This window comes from Bison bison, unplaced genomic scaffold (genome assembly GCF_000754665.1).
Source record: "Bison bison bison isolate TAMUID 2011002044 unplaced genomic scaffold, Bison_UMD1.0 scf7180017864208, whole genome shotgun sequence".
Classification (NCBI taxonomy): domain Eukaryota; kingdom Metazoa; phylum Chordata; class Mammalia; order Artiodactyla; family Bovidae; genus Bison; species Bison bison.
This window is the reverse complement of record NW_011494780.1, coordinates 30,324-43,148: the sequence shown is the minus strand read 5'-3', so window position 1 is coordinate 43,148 and position 12,825 is coordinate 30,324. Positions and strand designations below refer to the sequence as shown.

Here is a 12,825-nt window from a genome sequence, read left to right as displayed (position 1 = left end):
CGGGGGAAGAGGGGGCATCAGTGGGAAGAAGGGGGAGGGTGGGGCTCTGTCACCAGGAGGAGGCTCTGCACGTGGTCAGCCCCGATGCGGTCAATGTTGCTCAGCACTGGGCCATCCAGAACCCCGCGGATCCGCTCCCCTTCCTGCTGCAGCCGCGGCAGAATCAGTGTCTTAATCACCTGTTAGTAAAGGAGAGAAGCCGGGGTCTGGGGGTCACCACAGGGTCTCCCAGGTCGGGAGGCTGTTGCCCACTCTGACCTCCCGATCCCTCCCCTCCCCAGGGCTCCCCTGCCAGGGCCTAACATCGTGTCCCAGCTCTGCCAGGCCTGCGATGGAGCCGTAGCGTGTTGTCCAAGGGGTCTTCTCGTCCACCCAACTCTGTAAGGGGATGGAAAATAAACCCAAATGAAGGGGTGTGAAAAGCTAACTGGTAAGGACTTGAGTCTCATATACTCACTTCCTTATAAGTCATTTAAGACACAACAGCTCTTTCCCGACCACTCCCTCCTCCCCAAAGTAGCTGCTATTCTGACCTCAGAGATTAGTTTGCTTTAATTCTCTGGCAGCACTGTGCAGCATGTGGGCTCTTAGTTCCCTGCCCAGGGATCGAACCCTCGCCCTCTGCATTGGAAGCATTGAGTCTTAACCACTGGGCCACCAGGGAAGTCCCACAGCAATTAGTTTTTGTTTTTGAACTTTAAAGTGGAATCCCACAACTAGAAAAAAAGACACTGCGGATCTGGTCCAAGTCCAGTCCGCACCTCTCTGCCGCTGGCTTTCAGTGTCCCTTCCTGAAGCCACACTGGCGTGGGCGTGGTGCTCACTGTTCCCATAACAACCCAGCCAGTGATGGAAAGGGCTCACCTTGGTGAAGGTCTTGGTGATGCGGGACTGGATGTTGTTCGTGGTTGTGCTGAAGTGCTTGCAGATCTGGGCCACCAGGCGGGCGGCGAAGTCCCGAAGCGCCCAGTGATTGTCCACATCTGGCCGCAGGCACAGCTGCCTGCTCACGATGCAGGTCATCACAGCCGGGATCAACTCGTGCACCTGGGGGAGAAGCCCCGCGTCAGCCAGCTGTGACAGATGGTCCCCGAGCCCGGACAAGAGGCGGGCCAGCAGGTCCACTCACATATTTCTCTAGGTACAGGGTAGGGTTGTCCATCAGCGCCTTCACCATGCGCATCAGGTAGATGAGCAGGGCCAGGTTGTTCTGCACCACATTCACACGCACCTGGGGTGGGGAGGGAGCGGGGATGGGCCAGCAGGGACCCTCCATGAGCCTCCTCTGCTGCCCGCCCACCCCTGGAACCCCACTGCGTCCTCCCGTGGCCTCTCACCCCCTCTGAGATGAAGGTGCTGAAGCGTGGCAGCATTTGGTAGAGACCGGGGTCCGTGGCAATGCTCTGCAGAGCCTCCTGTGGGGGGAGGGGAATGAGTGAAGCGGGGTGAACCCCGGGGCCAAGGAGGGGCGAAGGCAGGACACGTAGTGGGGCCTCACCGCTCTCTTGGCCTCGCAGGAGCCCACACAGGCCTCAGTGATCTCCTTGTAGTACAGCTGCTGCTCCACTGACAACTCGTGGATGCTTCGGGGCTTCAGTCGCAGAGGCGCCCCCTCCAGCAGGGGTGGCGCCTTCTTCTCTTTCCCTGTGTGAATCAGGAAGCCAGGTTTAGGCAGGAAAGCTCCTGAGGAGGCCTGGGCACTAGGCAAACCTCTAGCCTCACCTCCCCCACCTACGGAGACCGGCTTCTTAGCTGTTTCTGGGGCTCACTGGCCAGAGCTCACAACCTCTGCCCTGACCTCACCCACCTCACACACATGACCATCTGGCTTTGGGCAAGAGGCCTGGCCCAGCTGTACTAACCTTTGCCGTCAGCTGGAGCAGCCCCCTGACCTTTGCCTTTCAAGGGGCCGTCTTCCTCCTGGCCTGGCTTGGCTGACTTCAGGGGTTCTGTGGCCTCAGCCTTCTGCTGCTCCTTGGGAGCTGGCGAGAAAGGAAAGCAGTCTGGAGAAGTGGAGGGGGGAGGGAAAGGGGTGGATGTTGGGCGTGGAGGTTACCTGGGGGTGGGTTCTCTGGAATTGCAGGCTGGCAGCCTTCGATGCTTAACCAGTGAGCTGCGAGGAACAAAGGTGTCCAGGTGAACCACCGGGCGGGGACATCAGGAAGTCACTCCACTCGAACGGATGTTTTCCTTCATGTTCCCCATTAGGGGTCTCACACGGAGGGCTCCTTCACCAGTGCCCTTCCTCACACCCACACATGGCCCTTTCCCTCCTCCCTGCCCCTTGTTCTCCCCTCCCCCAACCTTTGAGGCAGACGTCCAGGGGCACCCGGGGCAGAGGGGTGTTGATGATATCGCTCAGGTCAACCTCCTTCTCCTCGTAGAAGTAAAGCTCCCGGCCGCCACCAGAGGCAAAACGGAAAGGAATGAATTCCTGAGCGTGGAAGCCATACAGTGGCTACAACAGGAGGGAGAGAGACCCTGGATGAGAAGGGAGCCTGAGCTGGCTGGGCTGAGGTCAATGCAGCGCCTGGGAGGTCTCGACACCCTGCCCCTCCATCCTGTGCGTTCCCATCACCTCGACGTTCTTTAGCTTCAGTGCGTAGTCAATGTCACTGGTGGTGAGTTTCTGCCGCTTCCCCATGTGCATGAACTTCAAGGCATCCTGGGTGGGGGGTGGGAGGACAGACATCAGCCGGAGACCCTGGGGAAGAAGGCGGCCTGGGCAGCAGTCTCTGTGCAGTGCAGGAAGACCAGGGTACCTGCGCGATCTCCTTGATGCGGTAGCTGACCTCATCCGTCAGCAGCTGGCAGGTCTCCTCCTGAATCTGAGCGATGCCCATGGATTCGGCCACCACCTTCATGGACTCCGAGGGCAGCACGGTGTTGCTCAGCTTCAGCTTCTTCTCCTCAGCCATTCTGGAGCCCCTCCTCCCCTCCCCGGAAGGATGATGCCCCAGGGCAGAGAGATGGAGACCCTGGCAGGGGGTGAGAAGAAACCGAGAGTGAGGCCTAAAGAACAGGGGCTGTCCAGTCAGGAGGCCGCTCGAGGGGAGAACAGTGGAGCGTGAGGGGGATGGAGCTGGGGGACGTCTTCTGTCCATCCTCACACGAGCAGCACTCGCTGAACAGCAGGTAGGACTTGGACCCAACTGGACGCAATTTATTGAGCTCTGGTTCTGTGCCAGGCACAGTACAAGTCAGGTACAGCAGAACGATCTCAGTTCTCAGTTTAAATCCCAGTCCCAGGACTACCTAGCAGTGTTGTCTAGGCAAGCTACTTAAATGCTCCCGGCTTTGGGTTTCTTCTCTGTAAAATGTGCAAAGTGTCTTTTTTCCCTCAGGTGGTTGACATGCCTACCTTTATGTCTCTTGTCCCTTCTTGCATCATTATTCATGCTTGACAAATATAAAATATTGGTTAAATACAATTTGCCCTGTCTAAGCCTATGTGCCCCTACCATTGAATGTGATGAGAAAATACACAGCCATGTTGACCAATTTACACTTTAAATTCCTGGCCACAAACTTCAGATGGGTTCTTGATGCTGCTCTGATGGTCACAGAGCTCAATGGACTCAGGTTCCATCTCACCTGTCATCTCTTCTCCTCCCTGACTTTTGGCCATCAGAAGAGACTTCCCCAGGCTCCCGTTGCTATGTCCACCCGCTGAGCATCACTGGCACCCACGTGCTCTGTCTTCTTACCTGTTACTATAGAGGTTCTCATCAGGCCCCTCCCCAACTCCTCTCCTTCTCTTGAACCTACCCCAGTTAGGATTTTGACTCCTGCTCTTGGTTTTCCTCCTACTTCACTGGCCCCTCTTTACATTGCCTTTGCTGGTTCTTCCTCTTCTCATCTGCCTGATGCTGGAATGCCCTCATTTGGTCCTCGTATAGCTATGAGGTATACATATTCCCTTGATGACCTCAACCATTCTCACAGCTTTCAGTATTGCATACAGACTAAGGATGGTAAATTTATATCCCCCACCCAGAGCTTTCTTCCCAACTCCAGAGTTGTATATTTAACTGGCTACTTAAAATTTCTTCTGAACTCAACTCCTGACATCCCTCTCCCCACCTGCTCCAGCCTCAGCTTTCCTCATCTTCATAGCAACGCCATTAATCCAGATGCTCATTCATCATATGAGCCCTCACCGCAAACCCATCAGGTGATCCGACTTGATCCCTCTGCTCCCACTGCGTGGCCAGCTCACTATTATCCATCCCCCGGGAACCTTAAGAGCCTCCTGACAGGGTCTTCCTGCTTCCATCCTTGCTCCCTACGTCTATTCCCAACATAGCAGCCAGAATGATTCTGTCAAAATATAAATCAGATTGGGTCATTTCTCTGCTCAAAACCCTGTATTGGCTCGCAGTGTGCCACAGCGTAAATACAAAATCCTTATTTTGGTCTACTGGGTCCTTTATGATTTGCTCTCTCCCCACCAAGTCTCTGACCTTTCCTTTCTTCTTCCACTATGATCCAGCCCCATGGTCCTCCTTGCTGTTCCAAGATGCCAGACATGTTCTTGCTTTGTGGTCTTGCTCTGTTCCCTCTGCCTGGAATGCCCTTCCCTAGATGTCCCCAGGCTGCCTATTCCCATCACCCTGTTTAATACTGCACCCCACCCCCCTCTTTTTTTAATTCCCATGGACTTTAACATCTGCTGATACATACTGTATTACTTCTTATGCTTCTCACCACATCGCCCCTTCCCGTCTCTGTGTGGACAGAGAGCTTTGTTATGTTGACTGATGTATGCAGAGTCCCCAGACAGATACTCAACAAATACCTGCTGAATATATGAGTGAGTTGTAAGGCTTAGAGATTAGGAACTCACTGAGGACTCGGTACCATTATTATCGAACAAGACATAGGCCCAAGCTTGGAATCTACTTTGTGGCCAAAAGGAAAGTGGCTCACTTGAACCTGGCATTAGGAAGTCTAATGTCAAAAGTGTTTAGGACCGACTGCAAGGTGGTGAGGGGCAGGTGTGGGCCTGATGGAGGGGCGAGAAGAGGGGAGGGAAAAACAATTTCGTTCTTCCCAACCTATCCCAGGTCTCCTCCCCCACTTATATAAATCTTATCTGCAGAGGACACATTTATTCAACACATACTCTGGACCTGGAGCCGAGTAAAGAGGAGGCGGTCGTGTCCCAGTTCCCTGGCGAGCTCCTACTAATTTTTCGATAGCCCGCGCGGTACCCTCTGCCAGTGTAAAGGCTCACAAAACACGCCACGGCCTCAGGAAACCTCAGGTCAGTGGAAGGGGCAAGGAGGCGTCACAGGAGACTAACTTGATCTAGATCCGTGTAGCATTCCCCAGCAGAGAAGCGGGTCGAAGGTTCTCCAGGCAGTGGGTACAGCGCGAAAGAAAGCGTAGAGAGCCCACCTCATCCCCCAACATCCCTCCAGTGCAAACACACAGAGGCCCCACGCACACGGACACTCAACCAACCGTCCTCCTCTGGGTCCCCACAAGGGCCCTTCAAAGAGTCTAGTCCCGGGTACCACTCAGACCCGCCCCCGCTAGCCGAACGCCCAGCGCAGGAAAAGCCTCTCACCGCCGCCAAAGCGCCGCTCACCCGGCGCTCGGCGCCATATTGGCCCCGCCCCCTCCGGGAGCAGGTCCTGGCAGAGACCGAGAGCGGGTCCCTTGCCCCTTCCCTGAGCCAGAATGAGCTCCCTAGTCTCAGAGCCTGAAATGATATAAAAATGGTGTCTCTATGCCTGCGTGTAAGGAGCACACTCTCTCGCTGTAATTACTTCAGTTTATTCTTTCACTATCCGGCGGCCAGGACCTTCGGGAGGCGCCACAAAACCAGGTGGGGAAGCCCAGAGCGCAGCGAGGCCCCGCCCTCTTTCGAGGCGGCACTGCGCGTGCGCCTCCCATGCCAGGCTGGATTAAAGTTGCCGCCGACCGCCTGGCGATTTAAAGGGCCCGCTGCCTGCTCGAAGTTGGTTTGAAAGCGAGAGGTGGTTAGCTGTGGACGGCACTTGGTCATGGGACCTGTGCGGTTGGGAACGTTGCTTTTCATTTTGACTGTGTACGGTGCTTGGGCTGGGACGCCGAAGGAGGAGGAGGATGACACAGAACGCTTGCCCAGCAAATGCGAAGGTATCTAAAGGGAGTAGCCCCTATGGAGTAGCCCCTATTCGCAGCCTTCTGCCCTACCTCCTTCGTCTAGGCCAGACCAAATGGAACGTGATGGGTGGGTCACTCGACCTCCTTGAGGACCTGAGGGAGGTTCTGATGGAGCCTGGTGGAATTCGAATGGGGCCAACAGAGGGAACGTATTAGCGCTACCCGCAAACTATGGCACTCCAATTCCCATGAGACATCCAGAATGGGAGCCTGCTTTTTCTTGCTGGTTTGGGCCCCAGTGGCTTGTGGGAGTTGTAGTTCAGAGACTATCGGCCCTATCGCCCACTCCAATCAGCATCTTCTCTGTGTGTGTGCGTGTGTGTTTCCCCCAAAAGGACCAGAGCTAAATCTGAAGAGCCTGTAGGAGTGGGCTGTCAGGCTCATTACCTCGTAGATATCCTCTGCTCCACCCCAGCAGAGACGCTCCCAAATTATAGGCCCTACGCCCTCCTGCGGGAATTTGAGAGTGAATAAATCAGGCTTTGAAGCTCATAAAAGAGAGAGGTGGCCAAACAACTGGGAGAGATTCCCCATAACTGTGAGGCTTTGCAGAGGGTGTGTACTGTGTGGGTTTTTCATCGAGCAGCATCTTCTGTAGCTGCATCTGTGGGACCAGCTGGGAGGGGGCACCTCAGAGCTGAGCCATCGAACGCCCTGGTTCCCTAGTTTGTTGCCTTCCTGGCTTTAATTTCTTCCTGGATTCTATTCCCCTTTGCCTTACTCCACCCTGCATTTCAGTATCAGTGTTCTTCATGACATGGTCCTAACCGCTCCTTTCCTTTGTGTTCTCACTCTTAACCCGCTACACCTGTCAGTCTTTCTAAACACAGGCTCAGTAGAGTCCCTCCTTGCTTCAACACCTCTTCAGGCTTCTTACTGTGATTAGACTCAACGTTTTTGGCACATCATTCAAGTCTCTTTCTTTGTTACAAGCCTTCATCTTTCTTACATTTCCATACCCTACCTCCCATCCCCAAAGTGCCCGTGCTTCAGCCACACTGAACTTGTCAGTGGTCACTGAAACTGCCTGGTCCTCTTGCTCCTCTGTGCCATTGCACTTTGTTTTTGTCCTTTGCCTGGAATGATCCTCACTCTTCTGTACTTGGTTCTTCAACATCCAGTTTAAATGTCACCACCTTTGGAAGCCTCCTTCCTTATCTGTCACCTCTCACTGCATTGGAGGGAAGGAGAGTACCTATGTCTCCCTGGTCCTAGCATAGTGCCATAGGCATATGTGAGATACTTTTGTTACTTGCCCCTGTGGTGAGTTTGCTTGGCACTTCTGTATAGGCCACTCCTTTTCTTGGGACCCACTGGTACTGGGAAGACAGTGGTGGAAGAGACACAATAGTCATCCTTGAGGAAATCACAGGCTAGTAGGAAGTCAATGAATGACCGTTGAAGGAATTTTGCATTTCCCAGTGAGATTAAGTCTCTTGGTTTTATCTCCATCCCCTCCCCGCCCCAGTGTAGGGTCCATTACAAAATACTGTCATCGTCTTTTTATCTGCCCCCAGTGACACTGGCAGTGTCCTGTGGATAGGGATCACGGGTCTATTACTCTCTTTATTGCTATTGTGTATCCAGAAGGAGCTCAATAAATAACGGCAGGAAACAGCAAACACTTATGCAGTGTTCACCACCTTCCAGGCACTATTCTAGGGGCTTTACATAGATTGATTTAATCCTCACCACAGCCCTGTGATGGAGGCACTTCGTTTTAGAGGTGAAGAAACAAAGACCCAGCAGGATTGTCACCCAGCTACTATGTGGCTGAGTCAGGATTCCAGCCTTGCCAGTCTGGCCCCAGGGCCTGCACCCATAACCACTGTGGCTCTGCTGCCATCTACAGAATGAGGTGCTGGTATGTTTGTTTATTTTTCACATCCCCTTGGACATCTAGTATGTAAACTCCTGAGCCTGGAGCTACAGGAAGAGCTGAGTCGTACTGGCCGATCTCGAGAGGTGCTGGAGCTGGGGCAGGTGCTGGACACAGGCAAGAGGAAGAGACACATCCCTTACAGCGTTTCGTGAGTCCTTCTCAATGTTCCTCCACCTTCCAGTCCTCTGAAGAGCCCTGGGAGCACCCACAGCATCCAGGGAGTCTTTGTTTCCCCTCTTCCCACAGAGAGACAAGGCTGGAAGAGGCCTTGGAGAATTTGTGTGAGCGGATCCTGGATTACAGTGTTCACGCTGAGCGCAAGGGCTCATTGAGATACGCCAAGGTCAGATTCTACTCTAGGGCAGGATCCCACCTTTCAGAAACTACAACCTGTCTCCCCTGAGGTCCTCACGAAGTCTGCCCATCTTCTTCCAGCTCTGGAGTGTCCCCTCCCCATGGTAGACTCGCCTCATCCCTGTGGCACTCACTAGAGTCTCCAGTAGATGACAAAGTGGATCTGGCAAAAAGGGGAGGACGTGGAGCAGGGGACTGGACTGAGCTCAAATTCCCATCTTTCAGGGGCAGAGTCAGACCATGGCGACACTGAAAGGCCTGGTGCAGAAGGGGGTGAAGGTGGATCTGGGGATCCCTCTGGAGCTGTGGGACGAGCCCAGCGTGGAGGTCACATTCCTCAAGAAGCAGGTAGGCTGGATACTACATTGCCCAGGGAGGTGAGAAGGGAACCTGAGAGGGGAGCTAGTCCTAGGGAGGTCCATCTTTGAGCAAAGCAGGGACTCTGCCATTGACTGACGTGGGCCCAGGAGCATATCAAGAAGTAATAATGAAAAAAAAAAAAAAAGAAGTAATAATGGAGGCTAAGAATATATACTGCCATTTATTGAGTACCTACTGTGTGCCTGGTTTGGGGCCACATACTTTCCAGCTGCTGCCTCATTTTACTCTCACAACAACCTGATGTGGTAGATACTATTACCACTTCCCATTTTACAGGCAAGGAACTGAGACTCGGAGCTTAATAACTTACTTGGCAGGGTAGGTGCCAATAAATGTCTGTTGGATGAAAAAGGACCACAAATCTAATAACCCAAGTTTAACTGCCTGGCTCCCTGCCTCTCCAAAGTGGAGACCGGGAATGAAGAGCAGGGAGGAGGGTGTGCACAGAACAGCAGAGTAGAAACCCTTCTGACCCTTCCACTTGACCAGTGTGAGACCATGCTGGAGCAGTTTGAAGACGTCGTGGGAGATTGGTACTTCCACCATCAGGAACAGCCCCTACAGCATTTTCTCTGTGAAGGTCATGTGCTTCCAGCTTCTGAAACTGGTAAGCGTGGGAGCTGGCCCCTTTCTTGCCAGGCTGCAACCTCTCTGCCCCCCAGGACTAATATCTAAATTATTTTCTATTACCCAACCTAGCGTGTCTACAGGAAACTTGGACTGGAAAGGAGAAGATCACAGATGGGCAAGAGAAGACTGAAGAGGAGGAGCAAGATCAGGAGGAGGAGGAGATGACTAACACACCGGTCCACTCCCAGCATGACCCAGAGGATCTTTGACCCTTGCCTTTGAGCCCCCAGGAGGGACAGGGGTCATGGAGAGTCTGAGCTCTCCTTGCCCCACAGCTTTAAGAGTGTGTGTATGTGTGAGTGACCCCACCCTACAGCTTGTAGCTCTTCTCTCCCATCTGGTCTCAGGCAGGATCCTGGTGGTGTAGCATGGCCTGGCTAGGGAGAGAAAGGTGGAAGCAGTAGATAGAAGCCCGGCCTCAGCAGATGAGTCCTCTAAATGCCATTCAGCCCCTTCTCAGGTGTGTGTGGTGACAGTATTGAGTTATTTGAATATCTCCACTATTCCTCCACAGGACCCAGAGGTCAGCTGGGCATAGGAGCAGTGGACCTTGGCAAAGTCACTTTGCCCCTCGAAGGTCTGTTCTTAGATTCTTAAAAGAGAAGCCAGAATGGACGTTCTGAACAACCTGTACACACTGCTGGCATCTACGAGGCTACATGCCAACAATCTGTGAACGGGAAGGGGACACTGGATGGGGACAGGGCGATACTGACAAGTTAGATGAGGTTAGATGGGGTAGACACTTTGGTTTACTTCGTAGTAATTTCACCGAGAGACGACCATGTAACATCAAAGGTGCCAAACTTTCTATAACGCTAGTAAACTTTTTTTAATATCAGTTGGATCCCAAATTCCAAACAACTGCCGCGCACGCATCATAGCTGCCCGATAAACAGCAGCATCCGGTGAGCAGGGCCATCTGCAGCCGGCCTGTCAGAAGTTAATGGTGCTTTGTAATTTTGCAGCCTAGGAGGTTGGCAGGGATCGGCGGGCTGAGACCGGTTTCAGGCTGGCGTCTGTGTAGCCCCGGTCTGCGCATGCCCGAAAGCGCGCCGGGTAAAATTCCGTGCGCGGCACCGCCCGGGCCGCCATATTTGGGTTACGGGAGCTCGCAAAAGACAAACTCCCTCTCGCTTTTCCACTGTCACTTCTTTCCTCGAAGTGAGGCAAATCCTGAGAGAGGCGCTAAAGCTAGGTCCAAGGTGGAGAGCGGCTCAGGTTAGAGAAAAGGAAATAACTACGACATCCCCGGGGTTGCGGTTGAGAACCTCACACGCGAGCGGGGCGGTGGCCGAAGTCGCTGAGGGACTGGCGGATTCGCGCCGAAGTTCAATTGGGCGATGCCAATTTAAGCGTGTGAGGAGGGTAGGAACTGAGATTTGGAAGGTACCATTCGGCGGAGGCCGGGCGAGTGTGGGGACCTGAAGGGAGCGGACAGTCACCCACAGCCCCCTTCTCAGCTGATCCCTCTCAGGCCATGAGCGGTCTAGTGCGCACCGAGCCGCTGCCCGGGGAGACCCCTCTGCTGGTGCCCGGCGACCCCTACTCTGTGGTGGTTCTGCTGCAAGGCTACGCGGAGCCCGAGGGGGTCGGCGACGCTGTGCGAGCCGACGGCTCCGTGACCCTTGTCCTGCCCCAGGCCTGGGGCCCGGCCTCCAGCCACCGAGAGCCCCAGCCTTACGAGGCGAAGACCGCCCTAGAGGAGGCGGCCCGGGGCCCCATCCTCGTGGACACCGCGGGCCCCTGGGCTCGCGAGGCTCTCCTGGGGGCCCTGGCGGGGCAGGGCGTGGCTCCCGGAGACGTGACTCTGGTGGTGGGGACCCACGGACATTCGGACCACATCGGGAACCTGGGGCTGTTCCCCGGGGCGGCCCTGCTGGTCTCGCACGACTTTTGCCTCCCTGGGGGCCGTTACCTCCCCCACGGACTGGGTGAGGAGCGGCCTTTGCGGTTGGGGCCGGGACTCGAGGTGTGGGCCACACCCGGCCACGGTGGCCAGCGGGACGTGAGCGTGCTGGTGGCTGGCACGGCCCTGGGAACCGTCATGGTAGTGGGCGATGTGTTTGAACGTGATGGGGACGAGGGCTCGTGGCAGGCGCTGAGCGAAGACCCAGTGGCCCAGAAGCACAGCCGAAAGCGGGTCCTGGGCACTGCCGACGTGGTCGTGCCTGGTCACGGAGCCCCCTTTAGGGTGATAAGGGAAGCCTCGGCGCCAGAGACAGAGCCAGCCAGATCTCGTGACGGAGAGGAGCCCACGGTGCACGGATAAAACCCAGTCTTGACTGGATCCTTTGCAGTGATCCCATTTCCCACCCCCCAATGGAGGAACTGAACGTCCAAGAGACAAGATGACGTGTCATAGTAGTCATGGGTAGTCTCTTCCAGGAGGCCAGTTTTCCAGTGAGGACAGAGTGCTTTTGCCACAGCTGTCACCAGTATCATTGTGTCTCTGACCAAACTAGGACCAAGGACTCAGCTCTGTCATCTCTCAGCCGTCATTAGTAAAATAGAATGTTTCTGGGAGTCTTCCAAAATAAAGGTAGAAACTGCATTGAAAACCATACTGCCCTTCAAATATATTCCAATTAAAAGATTTTTTTAAAGGAAAGAAAATCATACTGCCCTAGTGTAAATGTGAGTGCCTCAGGTGGCGCAGTGGTAAAGAATCTGCCTGCCAGTGCAGGGGATGCAGGAGACTTGGATTGGATCCCTGGGTCAGAAAGATGCCCTGGAGTAGGAAATGGCAGCCCACTCCAGTATTCTTGCCTGGAAAATTCCGTGGACAGCAGACTGGCAGGCTACAGTCCATGGGGCTCAACAAGTTGGACACAACTGAGCATGCACACATAACGTAAAAGTGAAGCATCCATAGTGATTATTATGCAGATATAATCCAACAACTGCAACAAGGGGACACTTTTGCAATACATTGCCTGTTTCTCAGAGGAGGCAGTTTGCTGTGAGAAGGTGCAGGGCAGAGAGGGCTCATTGGAGTCCTGTGACTTTAAGTTGTCATTCATTTGTTCAACGAATGCTTGTCAACATACCTGCAGTATCTCAAGCATGGCTCAAGCTCTCGGGGGTACAGCAGTGAGCAATTAGACAAACTCAAGGAGACAGGTAAACAACAATAGTAGTAAGCTAAATAATTCCAGGTTCTGGTTAGTGATATGAACAAATGGCGGGGTGAGAAGGGGATAGAATGCTGGGGTGGGAGAATGGTCAGGAAAAGCCTCTGGGAGGTGGTGCCTGATGAGAGAACTGAATGAGAAAAAGCTGGCCATGTGGGAGAGGGGCATTCCAGGCACAGATATAAAGGCCCCAGGCAAGCTTGACTTACTTGAGCAGTAAGAAGACCTTGGTGTTGGGTTACAGAGCATGGGGGAAGAGCAGTAAAAAAAGGCTGCAGAGTTCGGCAGCAC

General features: G+C 54.1%; 3 protein-coding genes across 7 annotated transcripts in view; 2 read left to right on the top strand and 1 right to left on the bottom strand.

Moving 5' to 3' along the window:
* The window catches only part of TAF6 (TAF6 RNA polymerase II, TATA box binding protein (TBP)-associated factor, 80kDa), an 8,843-nt gene extending 3,214 nt beyond the window's left edge, over positions 1–5,629 (bottom strand). The window contains exons 1-12 of one of the 5 annotated variants that reach the window (XM_010844756.1): positions 5,573–5,629; positions 2,763–2,978; positions 2,579–2,665; positions 2,305–2,458; positions 2,057–2,113; positions 1,863–1,982; positions 1,499–1,644; positions 1,338–1,415; positions 1,130–1,231; positions 865–1,047; positions 304–378; positions 54–179 (exon numbers count right to left, since the gene is read on the bottom strand). In XM_010844756.1, the coding sequence (XP_010843058.1) occupies positions 54–179; positions 304–378; positions 865–1,047; positions 1,130–1,231; positions 1,338–1,415; positions 1,499–1,644; positions 1,863–1,982; positions 2,057–2,113; positions 2,305–2,458; positions 2,579–2,665; positions 2,763–2,918 (1,284 nt within the window). In that variant the 5' untranslated portion in view covers positions 2,919–2,978; positions 5,573–5,629. Of the gene's footprint in view, positions 1–53; positions 180–303; positions 379–864; positions 1,048–1,129; positions 1,232–1,337; positions 1,416–1,498; positions 1,645–1,862; positions 1,983–2,056; positions 2,114–2,304; positions 2,459–2,578; positions 2,666–2,762; positions 2,979–3,594 lie in introns of all 5 variants that reach the window. The other 4 variants (XM_010844758.1, XM_010844757.1, XM_010844759.1 and 1 more) reach the window with 4 other exon arrangements.
* Positions 5,630–5,862: 233 nt separating this feature from the next.
* CNPY4 (canopy FGF signaling regulator 4) lies at positions 5,863–10,241 on the top strand. The gene is made up of 6 exons (XM_010844755.1): positions 5,863–6,126; positions 8,057–8,183; positions 8,282–8,378; positions 8,615–8,737; positions 9,260–9,377; positions 9,470–10,241. Exons 1-6 carry the CDS (start codon positions 6,012–6,014, stop codon positions 9,607–9,609), a joined length of 720 nt encoding a protein of 239 aa, XP_010843057.1. The 5' UTR covers positions 5,863–6,011; the 3' UTR covers positions 9,610–10,241.
* A 347-nt stretch (positions 10,242–10,588) lies between these two features.
* Positions 10,589–12,016, top strand: MBLAC1 (metallo-beta-lactamase domain containing 1). The gene has a single exon (XM_010844754.1). The coding sequence runs from the start codon at positions 10,881–10,883 to the stop codon at positions 11,670–11,672; it is 792 nt and encodes a 263-aa protein (XP_010843056.1). The 5' UTR covers positions 10,589–10,880; the 3' UTR covers positions 11,673–12,016.
* The last annotated feature ends 809 nt before the right edge of the window (positions 12,017–12,825 follow it).

Bases quoted from the DNA above. Each gene is read 5' to 3' on its own strand.
- CNPY4 (XM_010844755.1), top strand. From the start codon at position 6,012: ATGGGACCTGTGCGGTTGGGAACGTTGCTTTTCATTTTGACTGTGTAC. The intron at 8,738-9,259 runs GTAGGCTGGATA...CCACTTGACCAG, and splicing joins TCACATTCCTCAAGAAGCAG to TGTGAGACCATGCTGGAGCA. The intron at 9,378-9,469 runs GTAAGCGTGGGA...TACCCAACCTAG, and splicing joins GCTTCCAGCTTCTGAAACTG to CGTGTCTACAGGAAACTTGG.
- MBLAC1 (XM_010844754.1), top strand. From the start codon at position 10,881: ATGAGCGGTCTAGTGCGCACCGAGCCGCTGCCCGGGGAGACCCCTCTG.